The sequence below is a fragment of the Tigriopus californicus genome, chromosome 6 (genome assembly GCF_007210705.1).
Source record: "Tigriopus californicus strain San Diego chromosome 6, Tcal_SD_v2.1, whole genome shotgun sequence".
Taxonomy (NCBI): domain Eukaryota; kingdom Metazoa; phylum Arthropoda; class Copepoda; order Harpacticoida; family Harpacticidae; genus Tigriopus; species Tigriopus californicus.
Genome location: NC_081445.1, coordinates 11,542,204 through 11,558,602, shown reverse-complemented (window position 1 = coordinate 11,558,602; position 16,399 = coordinate 11,542,204). Strand labels below are relative to the sequence as shown.

The 16,399-nt window shown below is 41.4% G+C and overlaps 1 protein-coding gene across 3 annotated transcripts in view; it reads right to left on the bottom strand.

Annotated features, from left to right (window-relative positions):
- The window catches only part of LOC131882837 (zinc finger protein rotund-like), a 79,128-nt gene extending 73,734 nt beyond the window's left edge, over positions 1-5,394 (bottom strand). For all 3 annotated transcript variants that reach the window (XM_059230120.1, XM_059230124.1, XM_059230125.1), the window contains exons 1-2: positions 5,256-5,394; positions 3,975-4,905 (exon numbers count right to left, since the gene is read on the bottom strand). In XM_059230120.1, the coding sequence (XP_059086103.1) occupies positions 3,975-4,124 (150 nt within the window). In that variant the 5' untranslated portion in view covers positions 4,125-4,905; positions 5,256-5,394. The remainder of the gene's footprint in view (positions 1-3,974; positions 4,906-5,255) is intronic.
- Between the last annotated feature and the right edge of the window lie 11,005 nt (positions 5,395-16,399).

Sequence of the window (16,399 nt, the reverse complement as noted above, 5' to 3'; positions counted from 1 at the left end):
GTCACACCTAACAAGCCTATTGTAGAATTGTTGACAAAGCCACCTTTGAAAACAACAAGCTCGCTTCAAAGATCCCTTCATTTCCTTCCCGGACATATGACCTATCCGAAATGTCCATGACCAGTATTGTGCCTTCTCACTCGCACCTGTGCAATCCTTAAATCAAGCTTTCTATCTGGCCTTTCGGTGTATCATACTGGAAAGCTAAAAAAACCTCCTAACCTGGGACTAGAAAGGGCCCTTTCCAGCAAAATGTTCTTTCTTTCTTCCAAGTCTTCAGCAAAGTTGCCAACTCGTTTTCGGATCCACGTCAAACGAGCAGCAAAAAACCGTGAGTTGCGACAATCGACTGGCAGCAGCAACGGCAATAGCCCATCGACCAAGAAGGCTTGAAGGCTGAAGGCCACCAGAAGCAGTCCAACGAAAAGGAGAGGAGAAGAGAGAAAGGCCGCGAGGGTCGCAAAAAATCTCTCATTTTCTCGAAGTCTGCGAGCAATGTTCCCGACTGTTTCCTCGCCCGGGAAAGGGAGGAAAGAGGAATGGTGGAACGGAGGGGGACTGCGAAAAGGCCAAGAAGGCTTGGGCCAATGTTCCATGGGACGTTCTCATCCATTCAGCCTGACATACATACTACTCTTACGTACGTACTTAGATATTGAGGGGAGTGAGAGGAGCATTTTATACCAAAGTATCGCACGTTGCAAAAGAACTCCCGGGCAAATGCTCACTATCTTTCCATGTGCTGAGTTGAATGACGACCAGAATATCGCACAAGTGAAGAGCGTTGGAAAATTTAGAATAACTTGTACCTTTAAATACTACGGATATTTATCACATTTATTGGCAATATGGCTACTTTTCTTGCAAGAAATGAATTTCATGGTGGGATTGAGGCCTGAACATTTAAACCCCAAAAATTGTTTTTCTTTCATGGAGTGAGTATTTGCGTTTATGAAGAGTGAGAATCTGCTCCCTTTTCTAGTCTTTCTTTTCACTGTCTGCATTGCAAAGCAGCAGTTTCCCGAGTTTTTGAGTTTGTTTGGAAGTTGCGCGAGCGTAGCACAAAAAAACAGTCTTTTTACCCCCCAAAGAAGCCTTCTTTTCACTTGTACGCTCTTTCATGAAATACACGGAGCAAAAATGGCCGCCGCCGCCCTCACTTGTGAAAGAGCCTTAAAGTTTCAAGCATAATCAAGATGTTCCTCACGAAGGAGGTATTGAAGGTGCATTGGAACATTGCCAAAGATCAGGATCAAATGACCAAGGAAACCCTTTTAGAAAGCTGTTTGAATTACATGCTGAATTTACTCCACAGCACCATGGACCTTTGTATTTGAAACCTTATTCATTTATTGATAAATATGTGCAATGTACAACCTGTCCCTTTGTCATCGCACAAAGTCAGGAGGATTATCACTTGGTGTGAAGCCATCAAAGTAATTGTGGAATTAATGGAGCGGGCACATTTTTGTTCCACTGCAACCTGATCTTTTCAATCCGTTGGTTTTTGGAGGTGGTTTTGGTGCTCTTTTATATTGCTTTTGTTTTCTCGCACTCGAACAGAGAGAGAGAGAGATGAAGTCAATTTCGGAAATGATTCTTCCCTCTTATGATCTATTATGGAACCACCCAGTAAGCGAGGAACCAAGGAACCATCCCCCTGGTTGTGAATAGAGTCAAGCTATGTTTCAGTTGTTGAAAGCCGATGATGTTTGCTCTGCACAACAAATAATTCTTATACCCTCCAAAGCTCTTGTTGAATGGTTTGCGGAGTCATAAATTTGTTCTAGATGTTAGACTGAAACCAACATTTGGGTCATTGATAGGTGGGTATATCTATGCAACAAATGATTTTTTTTCACTTGAGCTCACCAAAAGGTTCTGACCGATTTTAACGTTGTAAATTCAATATTGATGGCTCATTTTTTGACCATCATGAAACACAATACACATTCCAATAACTCAATTCAGCAAGGAGAGCACTTTACCGTGTACTCAGTGTACTTTGCTAAGATATTGATGGGAATCTAGCCTTTGAGCTGGGATCTGTGGTAGTTCTGAGTCTCTCAAGAGTTGTGGATATGTGTGTGTGTACACAACAAATCCAGTCGTGCACATAAATCATTTTATCTATTTCTCTGGGGCTGGAAAATTTCAGTTCCAGTGGCGTTCTCCTCTTTGCTCGAGTGATCCAAGCTTTGGGGCTCGTTCGTTCCTCTGGCTTTGAAGGAACCGAGAAAATGTTCCAGCCAGTTCACATGAGATGCTTCGTGGGTCTTCGTTTTCCCTCAGCAAAAATACAAATTGGGGAACATTGAAGACAATAGGGGGATCTCTCTTTGCCCTGTGCTTGCGCAGGATCCAACGAGTTGGGGCTCAGTAATTTCTGGGTAAATATATATCGCATGTGCAAGACGAATGTCCCTTCAAAGATGGAACATTCTGCGTGTTCCCAATTGCGTATTTATAACACTCGATCCAATAAAGTTGTCACTAGGGGAGACCACGCTGAAAATTGAAACATTCATCGAGGCTCTAAAGCGATGAGTGGATCACTTTTATGGCATTGGATAGACTCGTATTGAGTGTGTGAGGTTATGAACACGTCGAAACCCAAACAACCCTTTTGTGTGAGGCGTTTAGGCGAGAGGGAATTCAACATTTCATCTCGTCCCTTGAGAAGGATTTATGCCTTTTGCATAATTCAAGGGCCAAGGAACGCATCCCCGTTTTTCTTTTCCTTTTTTCTCAAGCTTCAACTTGGAACACTGTGAAAACTCCCTGGAAAGCTACCATGGGATCACTTATCAAGAGGCTTCCTACCTTCAACAGATCTTCAGTGTTCCCAAAGTTGGGATTAAAAAGAAGTTGTGGGTGGTTGTGTCCTTCTTGAAGTGGAGCAAGTTTTAATGAGGTTCAAAGTTGGGTTGGGGCGAGGGATCGAAGAGAAAAGGGATCCGGGAGGGTGGGTTGTTGGAATGTTTCAAGAATAGATCTTAATTATCCTCATCTGTTTGTGTCGAGAGTTAATCGTTGGAGCTTGGAGACATCTCGTACCCAATCTGATTTAGCAAGCAAGGAATAAAGGGACCGTCGTCGTTTTCGAATAGAAAGGGAGAGAACCATCGAGACTTGGTAACCTTAACATGAATAAGCCTCTGCAGGTTCCAGGAACTTTTTTCCAGGAAGTGTGAAAAAAACATTTTCTCACCGCCGACACCAACAGTAAAATGGCAAATCAAAACAAATTTATCTCCTCCCACGCTTCTCTAAAATCCATGCCAAAATTAGAGACAAGGGAACCATTTCATCATTATGGATGGGTATGTCTGATCACATTAATCATGATTTTCGACAAACCTAAATGAACTGACACAAGAATTACCTTAAGCATTTTTCTTTGTGCCCATGACAAGCACGAGGCGATTTGGCAGCCTTGAGATTCCTAAAAAAATTGAGAGCAATTTTTTTAAGCTTGCTCAATTTTAGCTCATTTTTGCCCAAAGCTGATTCGTAAACTCTTATGGATATTATATACGTTACAGGTATTATTTGTCAGTTATCTGCAACCCTGATCATCACAACTAAACCTATGTGGCTTCTTCTTTCCTTATAAGCAAAGGACCAGTTAGTCAAAGCTTGTGTATAGATTACAATTAGTATCAGTCACAGTTTGTCTAAATGTGAGCCAAACATTTTCCACTTCACCTTTGTATCATACTTTCATGAAATTTACCAACACGATTAACTGATTATGATCTACTATCGTTTTGGATGGAGTGAAGCCGGACAAATTTCGAGAACAACGTGCTTGCTTCACACAGCATCAATGTTCGTTTAAAGTAAACACGTTCGAAAGCCCAGCTTTGAAACAGATGGATTAAAGAATACCGCAGGTGTGTATGGAACACTGCTAAGAACATGTTAGGGTTATAAATTCGAAGTAGAACAATGGGATCAGTCTCCGGTCTTACCTTATTCTGAGCGTAGTCCAAGGCCAGCATGCAATCGTTGTACCCATTTTCCGTCTTTATGGACGCTCCCAAGTTATTACCACAGAACTGTCCCAATTGGGACATGGAGTCTCGGTACCAAGGATACATGTTGGCGGGTGCATTCAACATGGTCGAAAGTTTTCACACTGGTTATCACTCGATGAAGTACACACTAAAGAAGTCGATGAAAGACGCAATTGGCGCTAGAAAAATGCTGCACTACAACTGAAAACGAATTCACCGGAACATCCAAACCCGGAAGAAGTTGGGAGGCCGTTCGTTCCTTGGGCAAAAAATCCGTCGCGAGGGAAAAAACGGGAAGCGACGCTGCGCAAAATGTTTTTTTGGGGGGGGAGAGAGGCGAAGAAGAAGCGAGAGGAGGAAAAACCCGGTTTTCGCTCTCGGCTTTTCCAGCGAAAAAAGAGGGGGAGACTTTAAAAACTGGAGAATCGAACAATGTTTTTATATCAATGTCTGGATGCACTTGCTTCTTATCAAAAGGGGGCAAAGACGAAGGACAAGGCTGAGGCCAATCGAAAGGGGGCCTTATTTTTAGAGTCTATCGGATAGACTTGACCTCCTCGTCGACGGGTTGTGGCGCGGACTTTGGGTCCATCGTTTTCACTTCATGGGAGTCATAACTTTTCATGCGAAAACTTTCTCATTGTATGTGCTCATCGGGATGGTGGAGGTTCGGGTTTGAGAATGGGTTCGGACCTGGTCCTGGGTGGTCTTTGGCATCGTTGGATCTTCGGACCCAAAGCGCAAGATCCACACACCCTTCCTCGGATCCTTGGAAACGATTCTTGCTTGAGTTGTTCACAATTCAGCAGTGAAGTCTGTTTATTTGCCCAAGTTTTGGGACAAGTTGGGAACACACTAACTTTCACTTGAAGGAACAATCACAGGGCTGGAAATGGAAAACGAGGAATTAATCTGAGAAGAGGCGGCGTACGAGGAGGTCAGTTCAGTGGTCCAATTGGCCCTTTTCTCGCTTGCTCTTCTCAACTCTCCATGGGGAAAGTTTCCCATTTTTTGGTTGCCTTCGAGATTTTCTTTTCTCCAAAGACAGGGGAAGGGTGAAAAAGATTTACGGGGCTCTTGAGGCTTGTTGAGATGTAACTAAGGAAATAAGTGGAATGATAGTCGAGTTCCAAACGGAACCAATCTCAAATGCCAGCTCATGTCAAGAACGTCTTGGACCACTCTTCATGGAACTTGCGGAGAGAGAGAGAATAGCAAGCTCGTTTCAAAACTCACCAGGATCAAAGAGATGAAATGTGGGACAAAAATGGATAAAAGATGGAGGTTCCCCGCTGCTGAAGGCTCCTCTATTGTCTGACTTTGTTTTGTCTTGATTTATAGGGTGCGAGTGGCTGGATAAATCGTGGATCAGGAGAGACAAATTCTCCCCCTTTCTTCCCTTTTCGACGGCGCGGATATCCACTTTTATTTGTTTATTAGAGTCCTTTCAAAGGACTTTTATGACACAATGGAGTCGAGCACCGACAACTCAATTCATCTGGAAAAAAGGAACATGAAGATATGTGACTTGGATCCAATAAGTTACTACTCCTATCAATCGAGTTAGATACAAGACATACATGTATAATCCTATGCTCTGTGCTATTTCGAGGTGGGTTTAGAGTCGGTCTGAAAATACCACACTACTATCATGTGACACCACGTGGTGCTATGAGGGTGACACCAGGGTGAACACGAATAAGAAGCTTGTTCAGACGTTGGAGACCATGCCGTGAAGTATGGAACCACTCGCTTATCACGCAATCATTACCCACAAGGGACTCGATGCGAGCGAGCCCAGGAAAGAGCCAACGAGACGGACAGCGATATCATGATCCAAATTTTACAAACTATATGTCACTCCTACGTATTATTTTACATGATGGAGAATGAAGGAGGAGGAAAGGAGCTAGCCCATGTGTTGACAAGTTTGTTACCGGATGAATGTGTGATGCTGTTACAAATATGGTCTAGCTTTGAAAATAATTCACATGGCTTTGATTGGACCACCCCAGGGTTATAAGAGTTTTTGTGGCCTCATGAATGTTTGGACAGGGGTTTGTCATGACAATAATCCATTGTTATTAGCCATCAACCCATTCCCTTGAACTGTCATGTTTCACATGGATTCATCTCCATACATGGGCATGGAACTGTGGTGTTTTTTTATCAAGAGAAGAATTGACTAAATAAAATGCTTATGTTTTAATCTGAAGCATCCTGCAATTTCCGGAATAATCGCACGTTCTTTCAAGACCTTGAACTACTGCAACGGGTTATGTCGTATTTTAACGGAATAATGTATAATTTAGTCTCCAATCATTTTACGTCTTTCCAGCAGTGGTTTTAAATCTACCCCTTTTCCGCCAAAACTACGAATTCAGGTTGTGTGATATACAAATAAAGAGGTTGCGTCCGAGTGATAACTTATGGGAAGAATGCAAGTCCTTGTCTCTAAACCTATTCCTAACTTTAGTACTTATAGGCCTCCAAGATACACTTTTTGAACACGTTCTCTTCCTCAGACCGTTATCTAGTATGCCCAAGTATGTTTTCACTCTCACCTCAGATTATCTTCTCCGAAGGAGCAATGACACCCAACAACTTGCACTCAACTACGTACAAGCCCAGCCCTGAATTTTTGCCCTAGAAGAGCCGCTAATAGCTGGTACTCCCTGTCTCCCCCGTTTTTGATAACCTTCTAAGAGTGAGGGAATCTGTGGTCAATTGCGTATCTGTCCGTCTCTTCCGGACACGCCATCGCCTTGCTAACCTATTTTGGAGCAAATGACACTTTTGAAACCCATTTCTTGCCCCATCCTCCTGTGATATCGATAAAAAGCCACGTCACACAGCTGATACAAGCCCAGAAGAAAGACAGAAAGAGAGAGGGATTTTTTGGTGGAGGACAAAAAATTGGCCGACTCAAGGAATTCTTCATCTTTACACAGAGAGTGAAGCAGCCATGCAAAGGCTTCTTTTTGTCGATCATCCCTCCATGAGAGAGAATAATGATACATGAGGAGTTGGGAGCCAAGTTCAGCCCCATGAGGGGCGACACCCGGATGAAAATCGGCCAGGGACACATGAAAGAATTCAAAATTAAGCTGCTCATCGTGCTCCTTCAACATGGACGGCACTTTTTGTCCCATCCCAGGCGGCTCCGATCTTGAACGACTTATCCAACGGGGGTTGTGTGGGAGGTTGTTTATGCCACAATTTGTGACTGGCTTGACTGATTAGTGTGATCCGTAAATGGCGCCATAACTCAAATCCTTGGATGAACAATTAGCTTATTTTTCTACTGCATGTCCTTTTCTATGGAAGGGCCACCCAGAGTTCAGAGTACTGCAATCAGCTTCCACAAATATTTCTGGTGTGAAATGACACCCTTCAATGTCGAATGAGGACAATTTGAATTAAATTTGATGGCAAGTGTACATATTTGAATAACCTTGACAAGGTGTTGCGTTATTTTCAGACTAAAGCTCTTAAATAAAAGTCCATATGGTAACTGCCAATGTCATAAATCATAAGATAATGAAGCTAAAGCATAGCTAAGGGACCTTCGAATGTTGGGCAACATTTTTGGTTTGTAAATACTTGCTGAGCGTTACATTTTGCATTGTGATGGAGGAGTTGTTCTGAAGGCCAGAATATGAAAAAAGGGTCCAAATTCAAGGTTTCATGTCAGCCTCTAATTGATTGCCATTTGACGAGGTTCAATGACTGAGCCTGCCTGTTAGGTGTGTTGTTGCCTTGTTTTTGCTTCATTTTCGATTCCGGGCGTGAAAACCGCGAAAGCTGATCACTCACCTGGGGCATGGAATTTTTGGCCAACTTTTCTGCATAACAGATGCAAATTAAACTTTCCAAAGTGCAGTGCCAGCAATTTTTGTGCATTCCTCCGATTGGCAAACGACAGGTAAAAGCGGCAAATATCAGTTGATTCCTCTCAAGAAGCTGCTTATCCAAATACAAAAATCATGTGGTTTGCTCGATCTTTTCCCTTCAAGTTGAACTTTAAAATTGTGCAAGATTTGCTAGAGCGAGTTTTTGCTCGCGTCGGATTTTACACATATGCTCGTGAAATGACATGCCACATCAAACTATATTTTAAAGTTGTTCATTTTTTTCGAAAAAAACCCGATGGCACAAAAACTATCCCTGATTATCATGGCGTGGCCAAAAGACCATGGCTAGAACTTAAAACCATCGGGAAGAAGGTTTCAGAATTAGACCACTTGGCTGGAGCGTCGATATCATGACAACCTCCAAGACACACGATATCGAAATCAAGCGATCTAGCCATTACATTTGACACCTTTTCAAATCAAATAAATGTCAACGTGCACTAATTCTCTTCGTGTGTCAGAAGTCAGAAGTCAAGCCCACTCAGGGTTGCCATGAATTGTAGAGATAGGGTCGGTGGTGTTCTCAGGATCTATTCCTTCTCAGAATGGCTGTTAATCTCCGATATTTTTGAGAACGGGACTGAACATCTCACCACCTTCGAAGTTTGGAAAATTGGCTCCTACCATTCGTGGGTCCTGATTTTGTTCCCCCTTTGTTCATGGCTTGCAATGATTGATTCCTTTTTCATTCGCACTTCAGTCACGACACTTTCGACAATGAGATCACCAACCACACCGTCTTATCATTGACAGATACCTCAATACCATCAAGCACTGCACCAATTCCCACATTTAAGCAACCCGCGAATAAAACCGATGAAACTGACCTGATAAATGAATTTTTCGGGACTCTCTACGCTCTCTCTCACACACTTGGTGCCGCACATAGGGGAAAAACCCTTCACTGTGTGTCACTTCCTGACCTAGAGTGGCTAAAAAAGTGCCTGCACCCTGGCTTTTTTCCCTTTCAAGATCGTCCCTGAACTCTCGAAGTGGCCGCGCTCTCTACCGGCTTTTCTCGTTGGTTGCGCTTTCGTCTCATTGGGCGAGAGCGGCGTTGCTCGCGGCTGTAACTTGCTCCCGGCGCACTCGCGTCCGCCGCCACTCACGCTCGTAACTCATTCATGGGCCACCGAGGGCGCAAAAAGTGGCCAGGCCTGGCTTCAACTGCTTCTTTCGAGGATTTCACAAAACTGGAGCAGTCCAGCTGCTCTCCAAGGAACCTCACGAAGCTAGAAGAGAGGTTTTTTGGGGAGAGGAGGGGAGGCTGCAAACTGCAAAGCCTGAAGGTTCTCATGCAAAACAACGCAGTGGCTCGGCTGCTCTCTTGAATATGCGGCCACTGCAAATTTGAACCTGATTGCAAGAGGTTTTTATGGCACTTTTGAAGGTACGATACTCGAAAAGAAACCTTAATCTCGTGTCGACACGGTGCATTTTGATTTCGTTTGTTTGTTGGATGGCAGGCCGAGCGATGGTGCCCTAATGAAAAAAAACATTCCAGCTCAGTTACCACAGCTATAATCAATTCTTAATTTACCCTCGGGAGTGACCTTTGGTTCACAATTGATACCGATATCGATGAGTGGTTTTAATGGCCGATCTTGGAAAAACACATTGACTGAATTATTTCTCGGGAATGATGAGGTTACTTTTTGATTTTTCGTTCGAACATTTGACTAGTCAAATTCCATAATCCCCGTCCCCTCGACTGAGCTCAACTTGTAAAGGCACTGAACTTGAAGAGCAACACTGATCAACCAAGTTTTTTTTTTATGCTCAGGAATTAATTTCCACCCACACTCACCAATATCAATCAAGTCCACAAAAAGTCTTGATTAGAGCCTCCCTCGGATCCCCTCCCGAAACTCCCAATCCATGGAGGTGTCTGTCCAAGTCTCGAGTCCGCCATCTTTGGTTCTCAATCTGAGCTCAAATCAGAGTTTTAAAGCATCAAGGAATGAGTGGAGCTCGTCTCCTTTCAATTTCAACTGGTTTGAGGGACGGACCCGTGTCCATCTTGTGCCTAGTCTAGTATTGAGTGTGCCCAAAGTCAATCTCTATACCTCGTCCTCCTCCTTGAACAACTTGAGGGCTTTTTGCGCCAGGAGTCTATCCGTCGATGAATTGAGCTCTGCGTGTGACCCAAGCGATAAGTTTTTGTATTCTATTCATCAAAGCAGCATTTGAAGAGGAAGTCTTATCGATGCTGGCCTTCAGCCTGTTTGCCATTCAATTCCGCTAAATTCCCATTCAACAGACCAACAAATATTTTGGCAAGAACCTTTCCCTATCACTACTTCTTCAGCTTCCTCATCGGCGAGATCAAAGTTGACAAAAAGCGCGGAAAATCCAATCAGGTCCAAGAATTGCGAGACAGACACTGTTTGTGAGCGAAAAAGAAGACGTATCAAAAAGGAGCATACCAAAATATGAGGTATTGCATCTTTGAATCAATGTTTGGCTCAACTGATTTGGCACATTCATTCGTACCCTCACTCAGAGATTGATCAAATTTGTCCCTCAAGCTATTTGAAAGCTGGAAACTTGGTAAAAACATTTTTCTGAAAACATATTGTAAAAAATTCATTTTCTTAAAAAAAGTTTGCAATAAAAAGCTCTGTAACAAACAGGATGCACTGATTAACATTTGTCCGACCAACCAATCCAAATTGTGGCAGATTTTACTTCTTTTCTTTCTTAAACATATTCCTGGACATTCCCCGGTTAATTTGAGCCTGCATTTTCTCGACAAATTTTTCCAACTCACGACTTCATTTCTCATTTGACGAGGACGACTCGGAAGGAACCTTCTATCCAGCCAGCCAGCCAGCCAAAAGCTCATTCGGTTCCCTGGCCAAAAATCGTCAACTTTTTGCCGATTTTCCGCCATTCCATACCTGTTCGGCGGTGCTCAAAACCCCCTAGAAGTTCGGTATATCCCTGAAAAAGATCAGAACTCTCTATTCCACAGAACTGCACATGATCTAATTAACGCCGCCTCGAAATCTGCCAATGAAAATGTAACCATTGCATTTCGTACCGAGTGCATCTTTTGTGAGTATTTCTGCCTTTCGCTCCGTCGCAACTAAGTCGGGATGGGTAAATTGCTTCTGGCTTAATTACTGATGGTCTGCCTCCCACGGCACGAAACCACCATCTAACCAACCTTTTCCAAAGGCAGACCACTCTTACATTCGGGTCGTTCGCGTTATTACAAGCCGAGTGAGATTTCAAACCAATTTTTTCCTTGGATTGAGTCATGAGGACCCAGAAAAGACTGGCATGTGGAAAGACACTTTGGCATAGATCGCACTATAGTAATATGTGGATTGGTCACTAACTTCAGGCTTGTATTTCTACAATATTGCCTTCAATTAGCTGGGGCTACTAACATGAACCATCAATCTGATCATGTCAATGATGTTCTAATATCATTAGAATTGTTGTAGCAAGCCAAAGCTTAACTAGCCTTGTAACATCTCCTCTTGTTCATAACAAAAAATAGCGATTCATAATCTCAGGGTCATTTTTCAGTGATGACCGTCTGCATCTATCAACGCCATCTAGCACGCAAAGATGGATTTCATCGTTTTGATCTCATTTTACGTATAAGAGTGACCGGCCAATCTTTACCATTAGCGTCGTTGGTCCTGTGCAATGTGTTCAGTAAGGAAGTAGGAACTGCGACGTTCTCGGTCCAAGTCCTTGATAAAAATAATGGTTGCTTCTCGCTCTCTCTCAAGGGAAGCAATTTCCTCTTTGGAACTGGAACGTCGAAATTGGTTGGGCCTCCGTGAAATGGAAATGAAACCTTTACTCGTCACCTAGGAAATGATCAAGATCATGAAGAGCCGCCCTGCAACAAAGAAACGCTCATTCGCTCCATCTCAATATTGCTCGCTTTTCTTAGAACATTTCTTCTCCTTTCATTGTTTCATTGACCACCATGATTGTTGTCACTAATGCCGATCAATAATTGTGGAATTTGAGAATTTCCGGAAAATGAATAGGGGGATGAGGTTCAGCCCACGCACCATGCAAAACTGGGAGTAAAAAAGCATGCGCCAAATGAGAATGAAAACAAGTAAACTTGAGCAGCCTTACTATGCAATTAACAAAGGAAAAGCATCAAATTCAGATTTGTTTACGTATGAATACCAACCAAAATTTGAATTTCAAAAATGCATTTTTCACAAGCTACCGCTTTGAATTATCTAGAAAATAGATAGTTTCAAGCATGGCGTTTCCATCTTTCCAATTTTGGGAAAAATAGATGATTTCGGAACGAAAATAACTTGCTCTCTTTTGGCAAAAATTTTCAATCTGAAGTGGATATTTCTTCTCTCAATAACAAAATGAAAATGAAAACAAGGTGTCTGAAGGTTTTTTTTCCATAACAACAATTATACACAACTAAATAGCAGTACTTTTATGCATCACTTGTCTCACCTAAGTCATGTTATGTATTAAGTAGTTTGAAAAATACTTCTCGTCTTTTGCAAAAAAAAAAAATCGTGTCAAAAAATAACAAGGACCGTGGCTGATCACTTTCTTTATTTTTGGCTTAACCAAGAAATTTGGTTAATACAATGCTTCAGAATTTATTCTTTGCTGACAAACTCGCAATCTCGGTCAAAATGTTAAATTGCCATCTATGAGTTGTGTTTTTCTCGAGGCCAGATCATGTATCTTGACCTGATTTTTATTTTCGGTAATGGGTGGATCTCGTGGGTAAAGATATGCTCCTCAATAAATTTGGTTGTCCATTTCAAATAAAGCCTTGAAAAAAAAATAGCCCTTGGGAACATTTTTAAGTTGTTTTTCATCGTTTGAATTATGTCAAATTATAACCCAGCCGAAGAGTAAAAATGGACTGGGTAGTAAAATTTATCACAGATAGAGGAGCTTCATCGCTGTCATCTTGGTTGGCTGCCATGGAATGGATGAAAGCGTCAAAATGATCGAACACCTCCCAAGTTCCTCCGAGATGTTGGCTCACATGTCGTCTCGTTCAATACGAGCTCATGTTCAAGCACAAAGCACACTGACGAGCACAGTCAAAGAGCTGTTGGGTTTCATCCATCCACGAAGAAGGCTTAGTTCAAGGGTAGGAAATCAATTTCAAAATTGGAGATGCTGACGAATCCTCGTGAGGTATTTCTTTAGTCAGAAGTGTTCAAATACTGACAGGTTATTGCAAATCAGTTTAGCAGAAATTCCAAAACAAGAGATATATTTTTATTGGTTGCTTGGACAGATGTCGCACTAGTGCTATTTTGGGATGACGATCAGGGTGACCGATTTCGCTTCTTTGATTCAAGTGTCCTATAATCATGAAATTGAGTTACGCTGAAGAAGTCATATTTTGAGGGGTTGATTTGAAAAAAAAAAAAAAGAAATACATTTTAGAATTCTTTGATTCAAATAATTTGGTGAAGAAGTCTAAAAACACATTTCCCCCACTTGAGGACAAACTGAAAAAACTTCAATCTGAAGTGGATATTTCTTCCCTCACTAACAAAATTTTGTATTTCAAGCGTGATTTTGAGGCGTTCATCTGTAAATCAATAACCACGCCATAAAGAGCCACCAAGAGCAAGGAGGTAGAAAAATACAAATGGGCCACTTCAAAAAACATATTCCTATTACATGACTTTGCCAGACCTTAAAAGAGCAAACCGCTATTGACCTAGGAGTTTGTTCGAGCTGAAATATTTTTACTGCTCATGCTTCAGAACCCACAAACTTTTTCCCCATAGAATGTAGCACCTTTGATCGTTTAAACAGATCATCCTTTTGGTCACCCTTGGCCAGTCAATCTGATTTCAAGAGGAAAATGGACCAGAAAATTTGTAAAAATTAGCATCCTCGGAAATTTAAGCTGACTTTATTAGCTCAACATGAGTCTTTATTTGGCTGTGTAAATCTCACTTACTGGTCGGACTATACTTCAGCAGAGGGTTGCGGCAGTTGGGCTTGGGCACGTTTCAAATGATGAGACAGGCTAACGGCGTAAAAATGATGGAACGCCAACGAGAAGATGGACGACGTTAGACTTGTCATCGTCACGAGCCCAAAACTCGCCATCATTTTAAAGAGGACGAACGAACATCTTCTCTCTCTTCACGGACATTGAAAAGGGCTAAGAAGTACTTTTAAACCTTCGGACAAATATTAGAGTGTGTCTAACAATCACACAATTTGGAAATGCCATCACTCAATGGATCTTGGTTTACAATTTTCTTGGGAATACGCCACGCATTCTTGGATACTTCTTGTAGATGTATTCATCGTTAATATTGCTGTGGCAAATATCAGGCTGTTATTTCTAACTTTGATTTTGAGAAGCAATCACGCCTCGGAAGCTGTTTTAAGCATACGAGTTTCAGCGGTTTTTTATATATACTAATGTGAATGAATAAGGGAGATAAGATAATAAATTGTGAGATCGAAAGGTTAACTGAAAGAAATTATAATAAATAAAACGGTTTCCATGTTTGATTCTGAGAAGTTTTTTTAAAAATATTATTTCATTTCTTGAGCCAAAACTATATTACAATTGTTCTTTGAACGCAGCATGGACCCTTTATTTCCTAAGCGTGACACCCACTGTATCCACCAACATCCACAGGGTCATTCGTATATTTTGGGATAGAGCAACAAGCAACTACGGTGGAAAACAAACAGTGAGCGTCCGTTTTATATGCATTTTATGATACTAAAAGCTTTTTTTCACTTTTCCACGTCTTAATCTACTCCCATTCTGACAACCCTAAGCATCTCCTTGCCCAAGATGGCGAACTGTGCCAGCTGTTGATGTGAAACTTAGTGGCCTTAAATGTTGATCGAAAGGCTACAAAAGTGGGATCTTTCATTCGCATCCTATCTTTTCAGAATGACGCAAGTGAAAGTGTGCAGGGTGAACGGAATAAAGTGTCAAAAACAAAAATCATGTATTGCCTCTTTGAAAATTGCTCTAGGTATATCTAGTCTTGGATTTAGTCTCTTCAATGAACTCCCTTTCAGTATAAAAAAGATTAATTAAATTTGCCACTCATGGACAAAAGGATTATTGAAAATTCCTATGACCAGCCTCGCTACGGGCACACTCAGAAACTGACTTTTAAGAAATCCTGTCCTAAATGGCCATGCTCGTCAGTTGGTTGGATGAAATGATTTTCTCCTCTAAAAACCTGTTAATTGTGAATTTGATGAAGATGCAGTAAAGTTCAGTCAAGTTTGATATAAAAATGTCCAAAGTGCATGTCATGAGGGAGAGTAATTAATTACTTGTTAGTAAAATCCACCCTGTAGTATATTGGTAGTAGTTTTGAATTGAAAGGAGGCCTCACAATTGAAAACAAGAGACATGTCACGTTATAAGAAACAATATGCATGGTTGCTCGGTTGTCGGCTGATGCATGGACAAAGCTCAAAGTCCAAATGGTCAATAAAAATGTATCTGCAAAGAAACAGTGCAATTACAGTACGCTGACAAAATATTGCCCAAAAATATTTAGATAACCTGAGCAATGATCCAACGAGACATGCTTCTTTGAATGCCGATTTTTTTCTTTATTTGTCCAAGTGAGAGGACCTAATTTGAAAAAAAGAAATTATCAAGCACTTGCTTCTTTAAATGATGAAAAGCAAATCCTTGGCTTTATACCAAGAACAAGCCCTTAAAATGACAAACTTTTGATTGGCGATAGTGCACATTGAAACTAATGAGGCTTTAAAAGTGAAAGTTTTCAGAATTTTGGAAATAGAAGTTTTTTACTAAAGCAAGCCTTTACCCCTCTAAGTTTACTTTTTAAGGTTGATAAAAAAGTTTTTATTCTTTTTTTCATTTATTTGCCGATGCATTTTGAATTATTCTCAGTTAAAGTTTAGCATCTCTTTTTTGCATAATCGGGCATTTTTCAGTTTTTTTGCATATTTGACGGATTTCACCTTAATGGTAATTTTATTTGCTTTTTGCGCAATTTTGGACCAAAAATGAGTTAAAATTGCCTTTATGACCTCTCTTAATAAAAAAAAGCTGGGCACAAAATCAAATGAAATGCCATACCAGTTTCTGATTGTACTCCTAAACACAAGCCACATATGCCCAGATAGTCTCTAAAGCAGCTCCTCGGATTCCTGAAGGACTCTATATCATATGGGAGTTGCTGGATCTACGGGGGCAAGAGTAAAAATGATTAAGGAGCGGGAATATCCCTTAATTGGGACACCCTCTATCAGAACGCAGTTATCAATCTGCTGCCTGACTCCTAACAAACAAATAAACAAAACACAAGCCACCACTAACAGAGGCTTTGGAATAAAAGTGAAAAATCATCTTTTTGAGTCAGGGACCCACTGATGGCAAAAAATTCGACTTTGAAGGAATTTCTACCAAATCCTTGTGCGAACCGACCCGTTTGTTGATATTGGCTTTTATGCTGGAGACTAATTGTGCAT